The 21,054-nt window shown below is 38.7% G+C and overlaps 1 protein-coding gene across 12 annotated transcripts in view; it reads left to right on the top strand.

Moving 5' to 3' along the window:
• DNAI3 (dynein axonemal intermediate chain 3) overlaps nt 1-21,054 on the top strand; it is a 106,790-nt gene that overhangs the window by 28,346 nt on the left and 57,390 nt on the right. For all 12 annotated transcript variants that reach the window (XR_009493788.1, XR_009493789.1, XM_059884546.1 and 9 more), the window contains 7 exon segments: nt 2,525-2,641; nt 5,834-6,024; nt 6,789-6,913; nt 9,852-9,941; nt 11,699-11,785; nt 15,356-15,484; nt 18,506-18,579. Coding sequence is in view for 10 of the 12 variants with exons in the window: in XM_059884546.1 (XP_059740529.1) it covers nt 2,525-2,641; nt 5,834-6,024; nt 6,789-6,913; nt 9,852-9,941; nt 11,699-11,785; nt 15,356-15,484; nt 18,506-18,579 (813 nt within the window). In the remaining 2 variants the exon portion in view is untranslated.

Raw genomic sequence — 21,054 nt, 5'->3', positions numbered from 1 at the left:
AAAACAATTATACTCCAAAAAAATAAAAAGAATGAGTCAGCCAGGGTAGACTCAGGAAGGAACTTATGACAGCAGGGGCCCTAACCACAGGACTTTAGATTTAGTAGGTTCTCCATGCATGTTGAGTGATTATGATGGACAGTTGTTTCTATGTAGCTGGAGAGAAAAAACGAGAAATAGCTGCAGATCTTGACCCACAAAGTGGAGGAAAGTGTGGAGGAGTGAATGACAAGGAATTCAAATAGTTTACATCTAAGTAACTTAGGAGAATGCTGGTATCATGTACTAAGATCAGAAATTAGGTGGAAAAGATGGGATATATGATTGTGATGGAAGAAGTTAAAAAAAAAATCAGAGATAAGGTTCAAAGATTAATGACTATGAAAATAAATGTTTACAGTGTTCTTACGACATACCAGGCATTTTTCTAAGTACTTTGCACACACAACTCAGTTAATTCTTACAACTGCCATCTGAGGTAGACACTATTTCCATTTTACAAATAAAGAAACTAAAGCAAAGAGGTTAAAAATGAAAGCACAATGTTTAGAACATAATTTAAATTTTAAGCAGTAATGAATAGATTTGCTGAGAAACAACAAAACAAATCACAGGTTAAAAAGTGAGAGTGACTCAGTCATGTTGCTACTTTGATGAAACCACCAGGAGCCGCATAATCCTACCCAGAGGGCCCTAGTGTGGATAGAAACCAAAAGGTAAAGCTTGGGTTCTATCTGAACCCCAGTCTCTGGTTCCAACACCAACATTCTTTCTCTCCATCATCCTGTCTTCTGCTGTGGACACTGATCTAGGCAGGGAAAAAAGAAGTTACTGTTTAATTAAATATGAACAAAACTCTCTTTAGCACTCTTTTTGATTACTTTGCCATTTGTAAAGACAAATATACTTGCCTTTCAGAGACATGTTACTGACATTTGTTCGACAAACACAGATTACATATAACCTAAATTTTTGGAGCACTTAAAATGTGCTAGGCACTGTTTTACAAGCTTTGCATCTATTCATTTGCATCTATTGCATCATTCAATCCTTACCATGACACTGTGAGCTAGGGGACATTAAGAACCTCAGTTAGAGATTAAAAAACAGGCACAGAGAGGTTCAATATTGGGTTGGCAAAAAAAGTTCATTTGGGTTTTTCCATATGATGTAAAAGAAAAACCCAAACAAACTTTTCGGCCAACATGTAATTCATTAGCTCAGGGTCACGTAGCTAGTAAGTGACAGAACCCGGCTTCAAAGCCAGGCAGCCTGTCACCAGAGTGTACTCTCTTAAGGACTGTATCACATGATCTTACTACAGCCCCATACCCTAAGATCAAGGAGCTCACCCAGTCTAGTGGGTGAGACTGACAAAGCCCAGAGGTATAATACAATGTATAATGTCCAGGGGTAGAAGCGAATACCGAGAGCAAACTGGCTGGAATAATTTCTCCCAGAATCCTGCTGTCATTACTGCCAAAATGTAAATTATTTCTGGTTTTGTATATTTAGAGCAGTTTCTCAACCTCACCACCACTGTCTGGATAATTCTCTCTTGTGGGGGGTAGGGGTGGGGTGCCGTCTTGTACTCTCTAGGGTGTTTAACAACATCTCTGGGCTCTATGCACTAGGTGCCAAAAGCACTTCCAGTTGTGACAACCAAAATTGTTTCCAGACATTACCAAATATTCCTGGATTGAGACGATGGGATAGGATCTCACTGGTTTAGAAACTCTGATTTAATGAAATGAAGAAAGAATGAAAAACAAATGTAACAAAATGTTAATAATTGAGAACAGACTTGTGGGAAGTATGGGAAGGAGAGAGTGGGACTAATTGAGAGAGTAGCATTGACATATATATACTGCTGCTGCTGCTAAGTCGCTTCAGTTGTGTCCTACTCTGTGCAACCCCGTAGACGATGGCAGCCCACCAGGCTCCTCCGCCCATGGGATTTTCCAGGCAAGAGTACTGGAGTGGGGTGCCATTGCCTTCTCCAAATATGTGAAATAAATAGCTAATGGGAAGCTGCTATTAATATATAATATAGGGACCCAGCCTGGCAGCTCTGTTAGGACCTAAAGAGGCAGGATGGGGAGGCAGTGGGAGGGAGGGGATATATATATATATATACACACTTATGGCTGATTCACGTTGTTGTATGGCAAAACCCAACACAACATTGTGAAGCAATTATCTTCCAATTAAAAATGTTTAGATATGTTAATAATTGATGAATCTGGGTGAGGAGTGTATGGGAATTTCTTATACCCTTCTTAAAACTTTTCTGTAAGTTTAAAATAGTATCTAAATTTTTTTAAAATAAAGAACTTGCTGATTACATCAGAGAGAAATTCACAAATACTTTGAATGGCAGCTGGTATCTAAGGTAAGGAAAAAATTCAATATATAGAATTTAAATAATATCCTAATATGGTCACAGAGAAAAATTTTTGACCTGCCATGACCTATATTTGTCTTTGATCTAATTTTTGGTATTCAATTTCTTTTAATTTATTAGGACACATCCCAAAAATGCTGCTACGCAATATTATCCAAGAGAATTTTTGGAAGAAGAAAAAGAGGCATTGGGACAATCAAAGACTTTAACTGAGTTTCTTAACAGTGTGTCCACAAGGTAAAAACTATGTATCAAATTAAAGAAACATAAAATGTGTTTATTTATGTGTAATAAGAGACCTTAAAAAACAACTCCATACCTGATGTACAGGTAGAAAGTGTGAAGACAGTTCTTAGACACCCATGAACATGTGATACTTTCTACAGATTATGTCTTCCTTTCCGTTCTATTGCTAAGCAACATCCTGGGCCTTCCAAGCTAGGGCCACACCAAACGGCGACATCTGGGGCCACACCAAACAGCATGAACCTGGAAGGTGTATACTGCTGAACACGTGAGGATGTTTTCCTAATGGCAAATTACCATTTATTTACCATGGTTTCTATTAGTTAAGTCTTTTTCTTGATTTTTTATAGGATTACAAATGGGGATGTTGTGGATATTGAGGATGATCATCACCATGATAGGAATTTACAAAAATATATTTTAAATGAGAATCTGAATTCAGTTCAGATATAATTTTTGGATGTGCCATCCTTATCTCTAATTCCTGTGTTGCTGCACTCTTACTGGCTCTGAAATAGAAGTGTCTTCAGAATGTCCCCTTCACTCATACCAGGGCCCTAGGCAGACCCTGAGGACTTCCAAACCAGAGAAAAAGTTTGAATGTCTCATCAAGGTGATATCAGAGTTCAAATGAGTGGAACCAATGGTGGACAAGTCTGCCAGCTGTGCCAATAGGTTGGGTTCCATTTTTTTCCCAAAATTAAAGATTTGGTAGACAAATTCATACATAGCCCAAGTTAAGCTTTTTTTATTTTTAGGGAAACATTTTAAGAGTAAATGTCTTGAAAATTCCAACAACTCTCAAAAAGTTGTTACCTAGAGAGAAGCTGGTTCAAATTTTCAGTATAATTATTCAGAAAGAGCTTATTAACTATTTTCCACTCACTCACAGCAAGTGTGCTATAGTTTTTCCTATGTGGACAATTAGAAAGAAACCAGAATACCTGAGGTTTCTTTTCCTTTCCACACAAAAATTCAGTAATTATTGAAAATTTTCCTAAGAACATTAAAAATGAGAAGTCTGTCTATATACAATCAATTTTGAGGGAATAAATGCTCTATAGCCAATTCGCAATTATGTACACTGCATATTATCTTTAGACTTGGACTTTTATTCTTCCCTTTCAGTTGCCATACTTACAAAGAGAGGGATAGTGAAGAGCTTGGTAATTCCTTCCTTGAGATGTGGGATGGAGGAGCCAGAACTATTAAGAAGAAAGAGGGAAATTGGTACAGGCATTTTAACAGCCCTGGCCAAGAATAAAAAAGAAACCCGCATAAACATCACAGCCATGCTTCCCACTCTAGAACTGTTTTAAGGTTTGGTTAATTTTTTAAAATGAAAATAAACCTTGTTTTGTTCTGGATGAGAACTCTTTTAGAAATGAGTTCCTTCCTTGTCATAGAATTTTGTCTAGAACAAACTAAAGCAAGCATTATTTGCAAAAGAAGAAAATGATCTGAGAGGAAAGTGAGAAACTTCAAGGGAGTTCAAAGCAACTGAGAAACATTCATCTTGAGGTTAAGAAAAAGAAAAAAACAATACCCATGGGCTTTCACTCAGGCTACAAGCTTTGCAAGCCTCAGATTCATCACGCTCAGGAACCACGCAGTACAGTGCAGGGAAATCAAGAAACAGGAAACCAGAGAAAAGGTGTTGTCTTCACTTCTTCCTTGTGAGTTACTTCCCAGTGCAGGCTGAAATATAAGAAATGATTTTGAAAATGCTATTAATAACAAATGCTTCTACTTGAAACTGAGTTTAAACCTTGAAGCTCTGGGTGTGAACCTGCCCTACACAGGGTGATTCAAACTTTAATGTGCACATGAACCTCCTGGGCATCTTGTTAACATGCAGGTTCCGACTCAGTAGATCTGGGGTGGAACCTGTCACTCTGCATGTCTAATAGCTCCAGGTTATCCTGATGCTGAAAGTGATTTGGACTTTCAGTCATTAGAGTAAAACCTTGGGTGGCATTCTATTTGTGGGAAAGCTCCTAGAGGCCTTGGGAGTGGGCTGAGTTTTCTAGCCTAAGCACATAAAGGGACAGTAGACATTATAGCAACTTATAAAACAGGAACTTGTCAAGCTGAGTTCCTTAAACTAAGAAGAGTACTCAGATTGTTTTTCAGAGGAGCAATATTAGTACTTTTAGCAGGATAATTTTTCATTTTTTAAGGACTGTCTCATCCATTGTGGGAAGATTAGAAATAGAATTAAACACACTAGCACTTCCCAGACACTGTGATGCTAAAACCACCACCCACACCATGCATATACACACATTTCTAAACTCCAAATCTTCCCTTGAGAAACTCTCATTTGTTGTTTTGAATTATATATATAGTATAATTATTATATGTATCAGTATAATAATTATATATAAATACAGTAATTAGTATACATGATCATTTCGTACTGAATATGGCTAAAAGAATTTGCTCTTTCTATCAATTTGGAGTTTTTAAAAAGCAAATGAGATCAAGTTCAAAGTAGACATTTACTGAGAAGTTCACTGTGAAAAATAAAGGAAGAGGAAGCATGGTTGAGCAGGGAGAGCTTTAGACAAAGTCTCAGCCAACCCGACAGGGAGCTGCAGAGGAAGATGGCCTGTTGGAGGAGTCTGGCCTGGGGCAGAATCGGCAACCCTGGAGTATGCAGCCAACGTGCTGTCATTGACCCACAGAGAGCATGAGCTTGGCTGGGAAGCTGAGGCATATTGTGATGCTGTTAGAGGCTATTGTGGGTTTCCCTGGGGGCTCAGTGTAAAGAATCTGCCTACCATGCAGGGGACATGAGTTTGAGCCCTGGGTCGAGAAATCCCCTGGAGGAGGGCATGGCAATCCACTTCAGTATTCTTGCCCAGAGGAACCCATGAACAGAGGAGCCTGGGGGGCTACAGTCCATGGGGTTGTAAAGAGTCAGGCATGACTGAAGCAACTGAGCACGCAGAGGCTGTCAGCTAACAGTATCCTGGCACTAGAAGTTCTGAGTAGCACACTGCCATGAGTTTTTTTTCGCTCAAGTCATTTAATATTTCATACAGGTGTTAATTGTTAGTTATGAAATACAACGGAGAACATTTTTTTCTTTCAGTATAAATGAAGCAGGAGGAGCTGCTGAAAGACGTATCAGTGAATACTAAAATTCAACCTTTAATTCTTTTCTCATTTACAAAATAGTGTGGAAATAGCCCTACAGCAAAATGAAATCATGAATACATTTATTCATGACTGGAAATGCCTGGCAGAAGAAGAAGGCACCTTTGGGGATAAGACGGATACCCACCTGAAAGAGTACCAGTCCTTTACTGACCTTCACAGCCTAACAGAGAAGATGATCACCTGCGTCTCCTGGCATCCAGTCATCTACGGTGAGGCAGAGTCTTGACTGGGATTCCCTCCTGGGATGACATCAGAATAACCTGTTGCTTTTATATGCACACTTGCAAACTGGCTCACTTTAAATAAGACAGTCTGTATTCCTGAGTGCCTGTGCCTGCCAAGAGCTTTCTTCACCCTCTCTTCGTCTCTCCTCCCAGCTACCTTTTGGGACCACACTGTGGTCTGTACTTTATAAAGAGAGGACCAGAGCTCCCACGTTGCTCAGCTGGTGTAATGCCAAATCTGGATTTGACTGGGACTTGTTGGGCTCCCAAGACTAGCTTCACTCCCTGCAACACTCTGCCTCTCTGATTACTGGGCAAGATAAGAGACACATATCCTTTAAAGTGCTCAGCAGCTAAGAGGGTAGGAATGTGCAAGGGCGGAACGATGGACAGAACCAGCCTTGCTCTCTTTCTTCCTCCTTTCCTGCCCAGTGTTGGCCCTCTCCTCACAAAAACAAACACCTTTTGTTCTTACTAAGTCTTCAAAGTGCAGCATTGATTTTATGTCAACAGTCCGTCTCAGTGTGGACCAACCACAGTCAAGTGCTAATAGGCAACAGTGGCTACTGGTAACCAATGTAGTATGAGACAGTGTAGCTCTAACAATACTCTTGGTCTCCTGTAGAATATTTTTACACAGGTTCCATTAAAATGGAAGTGAACAGTGACTATGTAGCAAAACAAAACCTAAAAACACTTCTCTGTGCACAATGGTTGCAGATTTTAATTCCCAGTTGTGTTCCAAACAGGGCTAATAGCTGTGTCGGTGGCTGTACGACTGTCCTTTGAAGAGAGGGTCCACTTTTCTGGTAAATTATTGCTGCAACCATCACTGATTCTTTTCTGGAGTTTCTCCGATCCCATACATCCTCAGGTAATACAGGAGAGTCATCCATATGGTCTAAAAATTTCAAATACTACTTTCACATATCTTTAGCACTTTTAATTGCAAATCATTTTATAATCACTTAAGGTTGTAAACCCCTATAAAGCTAGGCTTTCTTCAGAATTTTTTTGTCATTCAATTTGAGCGAAACTCAAGTTTACACTCAGCTTATTGAAAAAGTTATTGAACAAATCAACATATTATTTTTAAAAATATTGTAAGAGAAATGTTCAATTGATTTTAAAAGAGCAAACTCTTTTATGGGCTTTATTTCAATACTAATTGTTCAAATGCAAAGAGACTTTAGTCTCCCATGAACTTCATCAATTCCAAGGATCACCAGCAGGAGGTAGTAATGAGTAAAGAGGACTGTGTGGGAGATAGTGGGGAGTGGTGGGGACTGTGGCTCTGGAGAGTGCACAGCCCATCTGCGGGGACAGTACTCTTCAGCTGTTGCTGTCAAGTGGTCCCGCTTGTTGACAGAATTCAGCAATTTTGTAGGAGATCTCCCAAGTTTTAAATGCCTCAACTAAAACTAAATCAAAACACACAGCAATCCAAATAAAATAGGCTGATGGCTGGGTTTACCCCCCACAGTGTTCAGTCTCCAATGTCTGCTCAAGATGAGTTCTGTTTAGGGGGAGGGAGTTTATAGTGTTAAATTAAGTTTTTTCAACATACTTAAATATTTTAATATTTTGTTTCTATAAAGCATTGTATAACTAAAGTTTCCTTAATAAGCCTTCATTTCGGTTCAGTTGCTCAGTCGTGTCCAGCTTTTTGCGACCCCATGAACTGCAGCTCAACAGGCCTCCCTGTCCATCACCAACTCCTGGAGTTTACCCAGATTCATGTCCATTGAGTCAGTGATGCCATCCAACCATCTCATCCTCTGTCATCCCCTTCTCCTGCCCTCAGTCTTTCCCAGCATCAAGGTCTTTTCAAATGAGTCAGCTCTTTATATCAGGTGGCCAAAGTATTAGAGTTTCAACTTTCAACTTCAACATCAGTCCTTCCAATGAACACCAGGACTGATCTCCTTTAGGATGGACTGGTTGGATCTCCTTGCAGTCCAAGGGACTCTCAAGAGTCTTCTCCAACACCACAGTTCAAAAGCATCAATTCTTCAGCACTCAGCCTTCTTCACAGTCCAACTCTCACATCCTTACATGACCACAGGAAAAACCATAGCCTTGACTAGACGGACCTTTGTTGACAAAGTAATGTCTCTCCTTTTTAATATGCTGTCTAGGTTGGTCATAACTTTCCTTCCAAGGAGTAAGCGTCTTTTAATTTCATGGCTGCAATCACCATCTGCAGTGATTTTGGAGCCCCCAAAAATAAAGTCAGCCACTGTTTCCACTGTTTCCCCATCTATTTGCCATGAAGTGATGGGACCAGATGCCATGATCTTCGTTTTCTGAATGTTGAGCTTCAAGCCAACTTTTTCACTCTCCTCTTTCACTTTCACCAAGAGGCCCTTTAGTTCTTCTTCACTTTCTGCCATAAGGGTGGTGTCATCTGTATATCTGAGGTTATTGATATTTCTCCCGGCAATCTTGATTCCAGCTTGTGCTTCTTCCAGTGTTTCTCATGATGTACTCTGCATATAAGTTAAATAAGCAAGGTGACAATATTCACCCTTGATGTACTCCTTTTCCTATTTGGAACCAGTCTGTTGTTCCATGTCCAGTTCTAACTGTTGCTTCCTGACCTGCATACAGATTTCTCAAGAGGCAGGTCAGGTGGTCTGGTATTTCCGTCTCTTTCAGAATTTTCCAGCCTTAGCCTCCCCTATTCCTTCTTCCTTAATTCATCTGAATAAAGACAATTTTTACTGCTAGAGAGTCTAGATACTTTAATTATTATAGATACTGAGATCAAAATGACAGTTCTGTCATTCTTCCTCCTTGGCCTACTTACCACAAGAATGGTGCCATCTCTCACAGGGGTTTTCTAGCATTTTCCAGTAGTGTAGAACTACTCTCCAGTCCATGCCATGGAAGTGTGGCTGAACCTCCTGGCAAATAGGAAGAGCGAAGAAACACTCTCCTTTCCTCTATTTTCAAGAATAGTTTTTAAAAGATATGCAAATAATTTCTTAAAGATATAATGCAAGTGATTTTGTCTTTGTTCTAATCAAAACTATAAGAAAGTATTAAAAGATTTTATTTTCAAAAGTAGAGTTTTCTCTAGAATTTACAAAATGCCAAATAAACCAAGATAATCCATCCCAATTCCAATTTAGCTCAGTGCTGGTAAACCAGTGACCTTTGGAATCTTTATTTTTGGTCATTAATGTTTAAAGAAGAATGATAACCATGCAAGTGTTGAGCTTGGTGGTGACACAGTAGCACAGATGCTAACTATGGTTAGTATATCTATTTCCTCATACTGTTGTATTCCTTGCAGTGCTTCCTCCCTACCCCCCAGGCACTTGACTTTGTTTATGGGTTCTGTATTATTTTTAAAATTTGAAATAATATCACTGGCAACTCCATCATCTCTTTTTGTTCACACGTTTATTTTTGAGTGCTCATTCTGTGCCATGCTAGTATATATGGATGGAAATAAATCATACAAATATCCTGACCTCCCATAGCTTGCTCTCCACATTTTTCAGAAGCACTGATTTCATAGTCTTTTTATTTATTAAAAAATATATATATAACATTGACCCATGGAGGGTGGAGGAGGGGAGACCAGGTCCCCTTGAGAATCCTGCTCTCATGTGCATGATCAACATCCAGAATAAAATTCAGCAAAAGCAGCTTCCGCTCCGGAGGTAGAATTCTGGGAATGGACTCCATGTGCATGTTTTTATAAATAACTATAAAATTAGACTTGTGACTTTATTAATATTATTTTCTTGCTATGATCATAATAGTTTTTCTCATTATCTCTTGAATTTGGGGATTTACCTTAGTTAATGCTGGAAAGCCCAGATGATATCTTCTGCTTCCAGTTCTGTCCGACTGACCCTAATATCATTGCTGGCGGCTGCATAAATGGACAGGTACGTCTGTTTTTTTTTTTTTTTTTTTTCAGCTCTTTATTAATTTAGGCAGCATTCTGTTATACAGTTTGACTGGTTATTTTTGTGAACTTAAGGGTTCAATTCAGCAGAGGAAAGGCATGCCAATTGCATGCCAATCACCATACCAGGAACTGGGGTATAAAAATGTGGTAGATATGGCATCTGGGCTCAAGATGTCCACAGGGTAACCCAGTTAAATGGTAACTGGAAGAAAACCAGGTCAGATCTATTTGTGTTGCTGAACTAGAACCATACATTGTGTAAGATTCCATGGAAGAACAAAAACCATAAGCATAATACCTCTTGGCCAGGAGGTCTCTTCTGAAATTTCCCTAGGGGCAGGAGTCAGGGAATGATCCAGGATTTAGACAGAATTCTCTGGAAAACATACCTATATCACTGAATTTATGTATGTATAATTTGACACCTTTTAAAAATTATGTAATTTGTATAAAACTTAGATTCTCTCTTCCAGTTGCCTGTTTATCCAACAAAACAAAACAAAAAGCTTATAGCTATTTTATGATCAAAGTTTAATTTCATTGTGATATAATGAATTTGACCATTACAAGGATATAATGATCTTTTATCGTGTGGCTAGGAAAGCTTTCTTGTGGTTGAAATGTAAATGACTGCATCATCCATGCTCACTTATCGAGAACCAAGACATCTAAGTAAACTAATTTTCTTCCACGGTTTTGTTCAACAATAACTAGTGGTTATAATGAGGATCCAGAGCACATCCTCCAAGCCCCGCGAATACTGCCCTCTTTACTGATTGAGAAGGTGGCACAACTTTTCAGAATATTTTTTTTTTTTTAATTTTAGTTTTTTTTTTTTATTTTAATTGGAGGCTAACTACTTTACAATATTGTGTTGGTTTTGCCATACATCAACAAGAATATTTTAGAAAAGCAAATGATGAAAATAAAATCAGCCACAATTTTGTAATCCTGATATTTTAGTGTATGGAAATGACTTTTAATCATTGAAAATTATTCTAGCATTGCACATTCTACTTTATTCTGATTTTTCAAAAAATGACCATCGATGTATATGCAAATTCATAGCTGGCCATGCTGCTGCTACTGCTGCACAGTTGTTAAGTTGTGTCTGACTCTGCAGCCCCATGGACTGTAGCCCACCAGACTTCTCTGTCCATGGAATTCTTCAGGCAAGAATACTGGAGTAGGTAACCATTTCCTTCTCCAGGGGGATCTTCCTGACCTAGGGATCAAACCCAGGTCTCCTGCTTGGCAGGCGGATTCTTTACCACTGAACCACCTGAGAAGCCCTGGAATTGGCCATGATATTCAGTGAAATAGAAATCATCATTTCCTAGCCTTTCAGTCAATTCTGGGTGTTTGTACTTAAATCTGGAGAACAGACTTTTCTCCTGGGTCTAAAGCAGTTGTCCCCTTAATCAGTACATTCCTCCAAACAGAGGAAGAGCTGTTCCCAAAGCAGAGAATTGCATGATGTGTATCTTGGATTAAAAATTTTGGCATTCATTAACACAAACACAAAAAAGAGCTGAAAATGCTTTTATAGAGAACAAAACTTTTCTATATTACCTTTAAAAGTTGCTGACTTAGGATATAGGCTATTTTTTATTATCCTCCCAAGGTGATTGATTTATCAGAGTGCATACAGTACCAATAGATTTTTTTAAAAGTTCAAGACTCAATTTGCTAATTCCTAAAACTATGTTATAATAACATTTATTTCTCTTTTAGGTTGTCATGTGGGATATTACTGCACATGCCGATCGAATAGAAAATATCAAGGCAGGTGGTAGTAGAAGTAAAAAAGTCACTCTCAAGGTTAGTTTTTATAACTTTTAACCTGCAAGTTTATTCTATTTAGGAGTTTATCAAAAACTATATGACAGGGTTGCCAAGCTAAACAAAGACTCAACAGAAAAAAAAATATTATTTCCTGTTTTCGCATCTGCTGCAAGCACATTTTGAGTTGGCTTTTATGTAGGCCCTTGAAACAATAGAATGGGAAATACTAGAGATCCCTTCAAGAAAATTAGAGGTACCAAGGGAACATTTCATGCAAAGATGGGCACAATAAAGGACAGAAATGGTATGGACCTAACAGAGGCAGAAAATATTAAGAAAAGGTGGCAAGAATGCACAGGAAAACTGTACAAAAAAGATCTTCATGACCCAGATAATCACGATGGTGTGATCACTCACCTAGAGCCAGACATCCTGGAATGCAAAGTCAAGTGGGCCTTAGGAAGCATCACTACAAACAAAGCTAGTGGAGATGATGGAATTCCAGTTGAGCTACCTCAAATCCTAAAAGATGATGCTGTGAAAGTGCTGCACTCAATATGCCAGCAAATTTGGACAACTCAGCAGTGGCCACAGGACTGGAAAAGGTCAGTTTTCATTCCAATCCTAAAGAAAGGCAGTGTCAAAGAATGCTCTAACTACTGCACAATTGCTCTCATCTCACACACTAGTAAAGTAATGCTCAAAATTCTCCAAGCCAGGCTTCAACCGTACGTGACTGTGAACTTCCAGATGTCCAAGCTGGATTTAGAAAAGGCAGAGGAACCAGAGATCAAACTGCCAACATCCATTGCATCATCAAAAAAGCAAGAGAGTTTTAGAAAAATATCTATTTCTGCTTTATTGACTATGCCAAAGCCTTTGACTGTGTGGGTTACAATAAACTGTGGAAAATTCTTCAAGAGATGGGAATACCAGACCACCTAACCTGCCTCCTGAGAAATCTGTATGCAGGTCAAGAAGTAACAGTTAGAACTGTACATGGAATAACAGACTGGTTCCAAATAAGGAAAGGAGTATGTCAAGGCTGTATATTGTCACCCTGCTTAGTTAACTTGTATCATGAGAAATGCTGGGCTGCATGAAACACAAACTGGAATCAAGATTTCCAGGAGAAATATAAATAACTTCAGATATGCAGATGATACTACCCTTATGGCAGAAAGTGAAGAAGAACTAAAGAGCCTCTTGATGAAAGTGAAAGAAGAGAGTGAAAAAGTTGGCTTAAAGCTCAACATTCAGAAAACTAAGATCATGGCATCTGGTCCCATCACCTCACTGCAAATAGATAGGGAAACAATGGAAACAGTGACAGACTATTTTTGGGGCTCCAAAATCACTGCAGATGGTGACTACAGCCATGAAATTAAAAGACGCTTACTCCTTGGAAGGAAAGTTATGACCAACCTAGACAGCATATTAAAAAGGAGAGACATTACTTTGCCAACAAAGGTCCATCTAGTCAAAGCTATGGTTTTTCCAGTAGTCATGTATGGATGTGAACTGCTGCTGCTGCTAAGTCACTTCAGTCGTGTCTGACTCTGTGCGACCCATAGACAGCAGCCTATTAGGCTCCGCCATCCCTGGGATTCTCCAGGCAAGAACACTAGAGTGGGTTGCCATTTCCTTCTCCAATATGGATGTGAGAGTTGGACTATAAAGAAAGCTGAGTGCCAAATAATTGATGCTTTTGAACTGTGGTGTTGGAGAAGACTCTTGAGAGTCCCTTGGACTACAAGGAGATCCAATCAGTCCGTCCTAAAGGAAATCAGTCCTGGGTATTCATTGGAAGGACTGATGCTGAAGCTGAAACTCCAATAGTTTGGCCACCTGATGCGAAGAACTGACTCATTGGAAAAGACCCTGATGTTGGGAAAGATTGAAGGTGGGAGGAGAAGGGGACGACAGAGGATGCGATGGTTGGATGGCATCACTGATTCAATGGACATGAATTTGAGTAAGCTCCAGAAGCTGGTGATGGACAAGGAAGCCTGGCATGCTGCAGTTAATGGGTCGTAAAGAGTCAGACATGACTGAGCAACTGAACTGAACTGAGGCCCTTGATTAAAAACACCACAAAACAGATTGTACTGTCTATCCCATGAGTTCTTTTTTGTGGTCACTGTTGTTAAGTAATGGAGAAGGCAATGGCAACCCACTCCAGTACTCTTGCCTGGAAAATCCCATGGACTGAGGAGCCTGGTGGGCTGTGGTCCATGGGGTCGCTGAGAGTCGGGCACGACTGAGCGACTTTACTTTCACTTTTCACTTTCATGCATTGGAGAAGGAAATGGCAACCCACTCCAGTATTCTTGCCTAGAGAATCCCAGGGACAGAGGAGCCTAGTGGGCTGCTGTCTATGGGGTCGCACAGAGTCGGACACGACTGAAGTGACTTAGCAGTAGCAGTTGTTAAATAAAGGAGCCAAGGGATTCTCTAAAGTGATGCAGTTGAAAAAGCACTCGAGAGAAACTCCACGTAACTAGGCTTTAGATCACAGTTTCATGGGTTTGGGTATGTTCCCCTATCCCCGAATACCCACAAGCATTGATTTTCTTGCATATAAAATGAGTTACAGTCCTTCCTGGCAATAATATGCTCTGACTTGTGAAGCTGTGGATTCTGCCAAGAGGTCTGAGAAGAGATGCCTCAGCTCCCAGCTCAGTACTTCCCTACCATTTGTACATTCCCATCCCCAGTCCTTCAACCTGAGCGTCATAGATCTCCAACCAAGAAACCATGGATGTGGTCTTCTGTGCACTTAAAAAAAATAGTCCTTCAAAAATGGGATCTCATTGGTTCTTTTGGGTATGGGTCATTCATTCTTGTAAAAAGTTTAGAGGTAAAATCTTACACTAAACTGAAGTGGAAAGAAGCTAATCTAATTAGGGGCTTCCCAGGTGGGGCAGTGGTAAAGAACCCACCTGCCAATGCAGGAGATGCCAGAGATGATCCCTGGGTCGGAAAGATCCCCTGGAGTTGGAAATGGCAACCCACTACAGTATTCTTTTGTGTGTGTGTATGTGTACTTTAAAACAAGTACTTCTTAAAACATTTATTATGCTCGTGGATTCAGTGGGTAGGCTTTTAGAATGGGCTTAATGGGTTGGCTTATTTCTGTTCCACTCTCTTTGGTGCTTCATCTGGGGAGACTGGCATCTTGAAGAAGGGGGCTACTTGATAACTTGAGGTGGGATCATCCAAAGGCATCTTCACTCACATACTTGAGGGGCGATGCTGGCTTTTGACCCAGGCTTCCCCAGGCTGCTGACTCTACAGGTGCCCCTCCACCTGTGTCTCTTAGAAGTGTCTTCACATGACTACTTCAGGCTTTCTTCTAGAACATCATAGAGCATCACTTCCACTGCCCGCTCCGGTATTTTTGCCTGGAAAAGCTCCCTGGGAACTGAAGTGGAAAGAAGATAATCTAATTACCTAACTATATAATATATAGAAATAGTAATTTATGTTTTTCCTTGAACTAGTATTTCTTCAAATTATTGATTTTAATTAGAATGATATGTCAAGTATGAGTTCCTTCATCAGCTCTCTGAAATTAGCACATAACTTTCTTGTAACATTTTACAGCCGATGTTTCTCCTTGAACCAGAGAGTAATAAAGAAGCAATATATATCAGACACTGTGCAGTCTCCTCAATAGAAAGTGGACATAGGAAAGTAATTACAGATATACATTGGCTGCCTGATACATTTGAGGTGAGTCTTGATGGTGTCATACTTTTCTCCTGCTGACTTGTAGCGTTTTGGAAAATTTTATTCAAAGAGAATGTTTCAAGTAAAAAATTTATCTGCATTTAAATTGTGAATTACCAGGAACTAAACATCACACACTGTGTCACTGTTGACAAACCAAGATCTGACTTGGGGATGAGAAGAAGGCCAGGGTTTCAACTTCCATGGTTTATAAGCCACTAAAAAATGTAGGTAGTGTCAACACTGATATAATACAATAATGGAGAAAATGAAGGTTGTATAAATAGAAACAAATATTTTACACCTTCGAAAATTTAAATTTTATGGTTTCAGCTGTTTAGAGCAGACAACTGTGAAGATCTGTGACATGTGATAATGTGTCATTTTGCAAAGTGGTCGTGAATTGAGTGCGTCGTGAGGCTGATAGGTGAAAACTCTCGACACTTGTGCCGTGAGTGAGCCCAGCTGACTGCCCAGCATTTGTGCTGCAGTTTCACTTTGTAGTTCTGTGCTTTACCCGCAAAGTCTGGTATTTGTGAATCTGAAAACTAATAATCCTCCCAAATGTTTCCCTCAAGGAACTAGGGGTCTACTATGTACTTTGAAATATTAAAAGATGAGAATACTGAAGAATATTCTAAAAACTTGAGTTATGAAGGGAGAAGGCAATGGCAACCCACTCCAGTACTCTTGCCTGGCAAATCCCATGGCCGGAGGAGCCTGGTAGGCTGCAGTCCATGGGGTCTCGAAGAGTCAGACACGACTAAGCAACTTCACTTTCACTTTTCACTTTCCTGCATTGGAGAAGGAAATGGCAACCCACTCCAGTGTTCTTGCCTGGAGAATCCCAGGGATGGGGGAGCCTGGTAGGCTGCTGTCTATAGGGTCACACAGAGTCGGACACGACTGAAGCGACTTAGCAGCAGCAGCAGCAGAGTTATGAAGGGTGATTAGCCCTTCAGGGTATTCAAGTGGATTATGAAAAAATACAATTACTTTTCAAAGTTCTAATGGGCCAAAATAAATACAATGAATCAGAATATCATAATCCTGGATTCTATAGTTTTCTAAGCTAAATAATATTGAAAGAAATTTAAAATATGCGCATGTAAATTTTTTAATTAAAAAATAAAGAGCAAGTAGCAAAATGAAGAAAAATACTTGCCCCAAATATGATAAAAACAAATTTTCCAGTAAATAAGCTACAGAAATATACTGAAAAACAATTAGCAGATAAACAGGAAAATCATTCAGACTTTCTAATAATCAAAGAAATTAATCATAAAGCAACAATAATGTATTATTTTGGACCTATTTAATTCTTACATGAGACTTTCAAGTATTGTGTTAGAAAAGATGAAATAGTGAAATCAATAAACTCTAACATTCCTGGTTTCAATATAAAAGTTTTAGAATACAATTAGCCAATGTGGTTCTTAAATCATTCACATTTTCAAAGTTTTTGACCATTAATACAAAATTTGGGGAATTTATACAAAGAAGTAATCCAATTTGTGTCCTAAGATACACAGTCACATGCGTATCTTGACAAATCATGTCAAAGTGTATCCATGAAAAAGATTGGAAAAGCATATAAGGTAGAACTATATTTGATTTTAAAAACTTCTATTTCCCAAACTTTCATAATATGATTATGTTTTCTTTTTTTTTTTCAATCATTAATGCATAAAGCACCAGAGTAAGTGCAAGTCTGGAGTCTTGAGCTTCCTACAAGAGGGAAGCCTTATTAGAGGGAAAGGAAACATGGGCTCCTGATTGTTTGTCAATCACAGTGGAAGGTGACAGCTGTAACTGAACCTGACTGGGCTCAGGCCACAGCAGAGTCAGCCAGGCTTCCAGGGTCCTCGCTCCTGTGACGCCCACAGGCCTTAGCACTGCAGCACGTGTATTCTCCCACCCCTACTGTCACTGTTTATTTGCTGCTGGAACCCTCCACCTTTGCCGTTTTGCTCATCAGTTCTATCGGGTAGGTAGGGCATTGTAAAGTCATTTTTCCTGTTGATTTGAGAGTAGCGCTCTCATCAGTCAGTCAGTTCAGTCGTTCAGTCGTGTCCGACTCTCTGCGACCCCATGAATCGCAGCACGCCAGGCCTCCCTGTCCATCACCAACTCCCAGAGTTCACTCAGACTCACGTCCATCGAGTCAGCGATGCCATCCAGCCATCTCATCCTCTGGCGTCCCCTTCTCCTCCTGCCCCCAATCCCTCCCAGCATCAGAGTCTTTTCCAATGAGTCAACTCTTCGCATGAGGTGGCCAAAGTACTGGAGTTTCAGCTTTAGCATCATTTCTTCCAAAGAAATCCCAGGACTGATCTCCTTTAACGCTGTCAGAGGTTGCCACAAACAATCTTTCACCTCATTTGCGAGCTGGCTGGTTGGAAACGTGGACCTTTGGGACTCTAAGCCACTAACCCTCCTTGGACTCCTCTGTGTGCTAGCAGAGTTGTGCCACTAACTACTGAAAGAATGCAGGTGCCCAGTATTCACTGCATGCTGTATCTAATTTAACACCAAGCCTCTTATCTATTGATCTTACCTGCTTAACAATCTCATAAAAGCACCTATGTTCAGCTCCATAATTAACAGTGAAAAACAGAAAGCATTTCTGTTTTTCTATTACATTTTGCATTTCTAATACATTTCTAATAATAATAGTAATAAAGTTATGGCATATCATCTATATATTAAAAACCAGAATGGTTTATGACTACATAGGTAAGTTTTCAAATTGCAGTAACTGAAAAATCTTAGGATGGAAATTTATATTCATACTAACTAAAACTAATTTTAAAATGTAAAAATGTTTCTGTGAAAAAGGACTGGAAAAGATGTATGTCAGAATTATATTTGATTTCAAAACCTTCCAGTTTCCAAATTCTGTGTTTGTGTTATGTTCTTTTAAGAAATGTTAAAGAAGAAAAAATTTTAACATAAAAAGCTTTGAGAAAAAAGTCATCACTGTTCTAGGTACACAGAACTTATTCCTAGCATTTTTAAAAATAGATTAACAGATTGGGAAATGTCTTTGAAAATCGAAGTGGAATATCCTGTCAACTTGTCACTTGTTCGGCAGACTGGTATGTCTTATTTTAATCATTACCTATTTGTTTTTAAACAATATAATCTTTATCTGATGCTTATTAGATTGTTGTGCTCTTCTGTTCCTTAAATAATCTTTGTTGCAGCAATTAAGCCTGATTAACTAAAGGACAGAATTTTACATTGTTGCTGGTTTAAAAAAAATCTTCTTATGGATACGGATATATTGTAAAAAGAAGAATGAACTAGATTTCATGATTGGTAGTATTGTATAAACATTATCCATAATTATTCTGGTTCTTCATAGTCACATACTTGTAATTTTGCAATATTTGTTTATATTCAATTTTATCTCACAATTATGAAGATGACAACATTTAATTGGTAAAGTTTCTTTTAGAAGGTGGAAGAGTCTTGCACTTTTTATTGAACATTTATTACAAGTGTTTTTATAAATAATTCAGGAACTATGTTGAAAAATGTTTATTTTTAAAACTTGTATCCCTCAATTTATAGAACTGAAAATTCATAGTGAAGTAGGACATATGAATGGGAATAGTATTATCTACATCCAGATACTAGCAAAACTTTACAATTCCAAATAGCTTTGACCCCCGTAGAAATCACGACCCCTTAAGCTTTAGGCACTGATTGCAGCAGAAGCAGCTGTGGAATGGCAGATGAAGGCATAAATAACTTGAATTAATTAATCCTGTGGACATGTATTGGGTAAGGTTCTGTGATTACAAGCAACAGAAATTGACTATAGTTACCTTAAGTGAACAAAATTAATTTATTGGAAGTTTATGCCAATACTGTAATACACGCTTTAGCAGGTTAACTCTTTTTATATTGTCAATAACCCTGAAAAAATACTTATGGATTGAGGAAATGAGACTTTGAAGACAAATACATCATCTACCTATAGCTCACTATGAATATGGTGAATAGCCAGAATGAATGGCCAGCCTCTTCCATCAGAAGGGATCAGTTCCAATCATTGTATAACTGTTCAAGATTCAGAGAAGAGATAAACCCAGAAATAAACCCATATGTATGTGGTCAACTGATTTTCAACAAGGGTAGCAAGGCAATTTAGTGGAGAAAAATTGTGTTTCAACAAATGGTGCTAGGACAAATGGGTATTCACCTGCAAAAGAATTACCTCACACTCTATACAAAAATTAATTGATTCATGTTGATGTATGGCAAAACCAATACAATATTGTAAAGTAATTAGCCTCCAATTAAAATAAATAAATTTATATTTAAAAATTAATTGAAAATGAAATAAAGAGCTAAATGTAAGAGTTAAAACTAAACAGCTCTTAGAAAAAAACATGGACACACATAAATATAAGTGTTTATGACCTTGGATTAGGTAATGGTTTCCTAGATATTACACCAGCAAAGGGAATGCAAATCAGAATCACTTTTGGTTAGATACCACTTCACACACACTAGATAGCCAAAATAAAAAAGACCAAAAAATAGTGAGTGTTGTTGACAATGTAGAGAAATTGGGATCTTCAAGATAAATAATACATCTGGTAAGGATGTAGAGAAATTGGAATTCTCAGAAATGATTCAGTTGCTTTGTAAAACAATCTTAACAGTTCCTCAAAAGATTAAACATAGGTGCTACCATGTAACCCAGCAATTCAAGTCCTTACTACATATCCAAGAGAGATGAAAACCTACACCCACACAAAACTTATCAACAAATGTTCATAGCAGGATTATTCATAATAGCAAAAAGGGAAAGTAACCCAGTTTTATTTATTCATTCATCAGTCCATCAAATGATGAAGGGATATAAAGTGTAGTATAGTCCATACAATGGAATATTATTTGACAATAAAGAGGAATGATGTGCTGATATATACTACAACATGAATGACCTTCAAAAACATGCTAAGTGAAAGAAGCCAGTCACAAAAGACCACATATTGTATGATTCCATTTATATGAAATGTTCAAAATAGACAAAGTTGTAGAGACAAAGGAGATTAGTGGTTGCTCAGGGCTGGTGGGAGGGACTGAAGGAAATGGGGAATGACTGGTAATCTGTACACAAATACTTGGGGGAGAGGTGATATAAAATCTTCTAAAATTGATTATGGTAATGGTTGGCACAATTCAATTAATATATTAAAAACCACTTAATTCTGTATTTTAAGTGAAAGAAAGTGAAGTAAAAGTATTAGTCACTCAGTTGTGTCCAACTCCTTGCGACCCCATGGACTATAGCCCACCAGGATCCTCTGTCCATGGGATTTTCCAGATAAGAATACCGGAGTTGGTTGCCATTCCCTTCTCCAGGGGATCTTCCCCACCCAGGGATCAGACCCACATCTCTTGCATTGTAGGCAGATTCTTTACCACTGAGCCATCAGGGAAGCACTTTAAGTATACTTTAAGTGGGTGAATTTTGCGGCATATGAGTTATATTTCAATAAAGTTCTTAAGTTTTTTCAAAAAAGATTGCATCACAAAAAAAATTGTCAGTTGCC

The sequence above is a fragment of the Bos taurus genome, chromosome 3 (assembly GCF_002263795.3).
Source record: "Bos taurus isolate L1 Dominette 01449 registration number 42190680 breed Hereford chromosome 3, ARS-UCD2.0, whole genome shotgun sequence".
Classification (NCBI taxonomy): Eukaryota; Metazoa; Chordata; class Mammalia; order Artiodactyla; family Bovidae; genus Bos; species Bos taurus.
The sequence above is the reverse complement of the archived record's forward strand: the minus strand, read 5'-3'. Positions and strand labels throughout refer to the sequence as shown.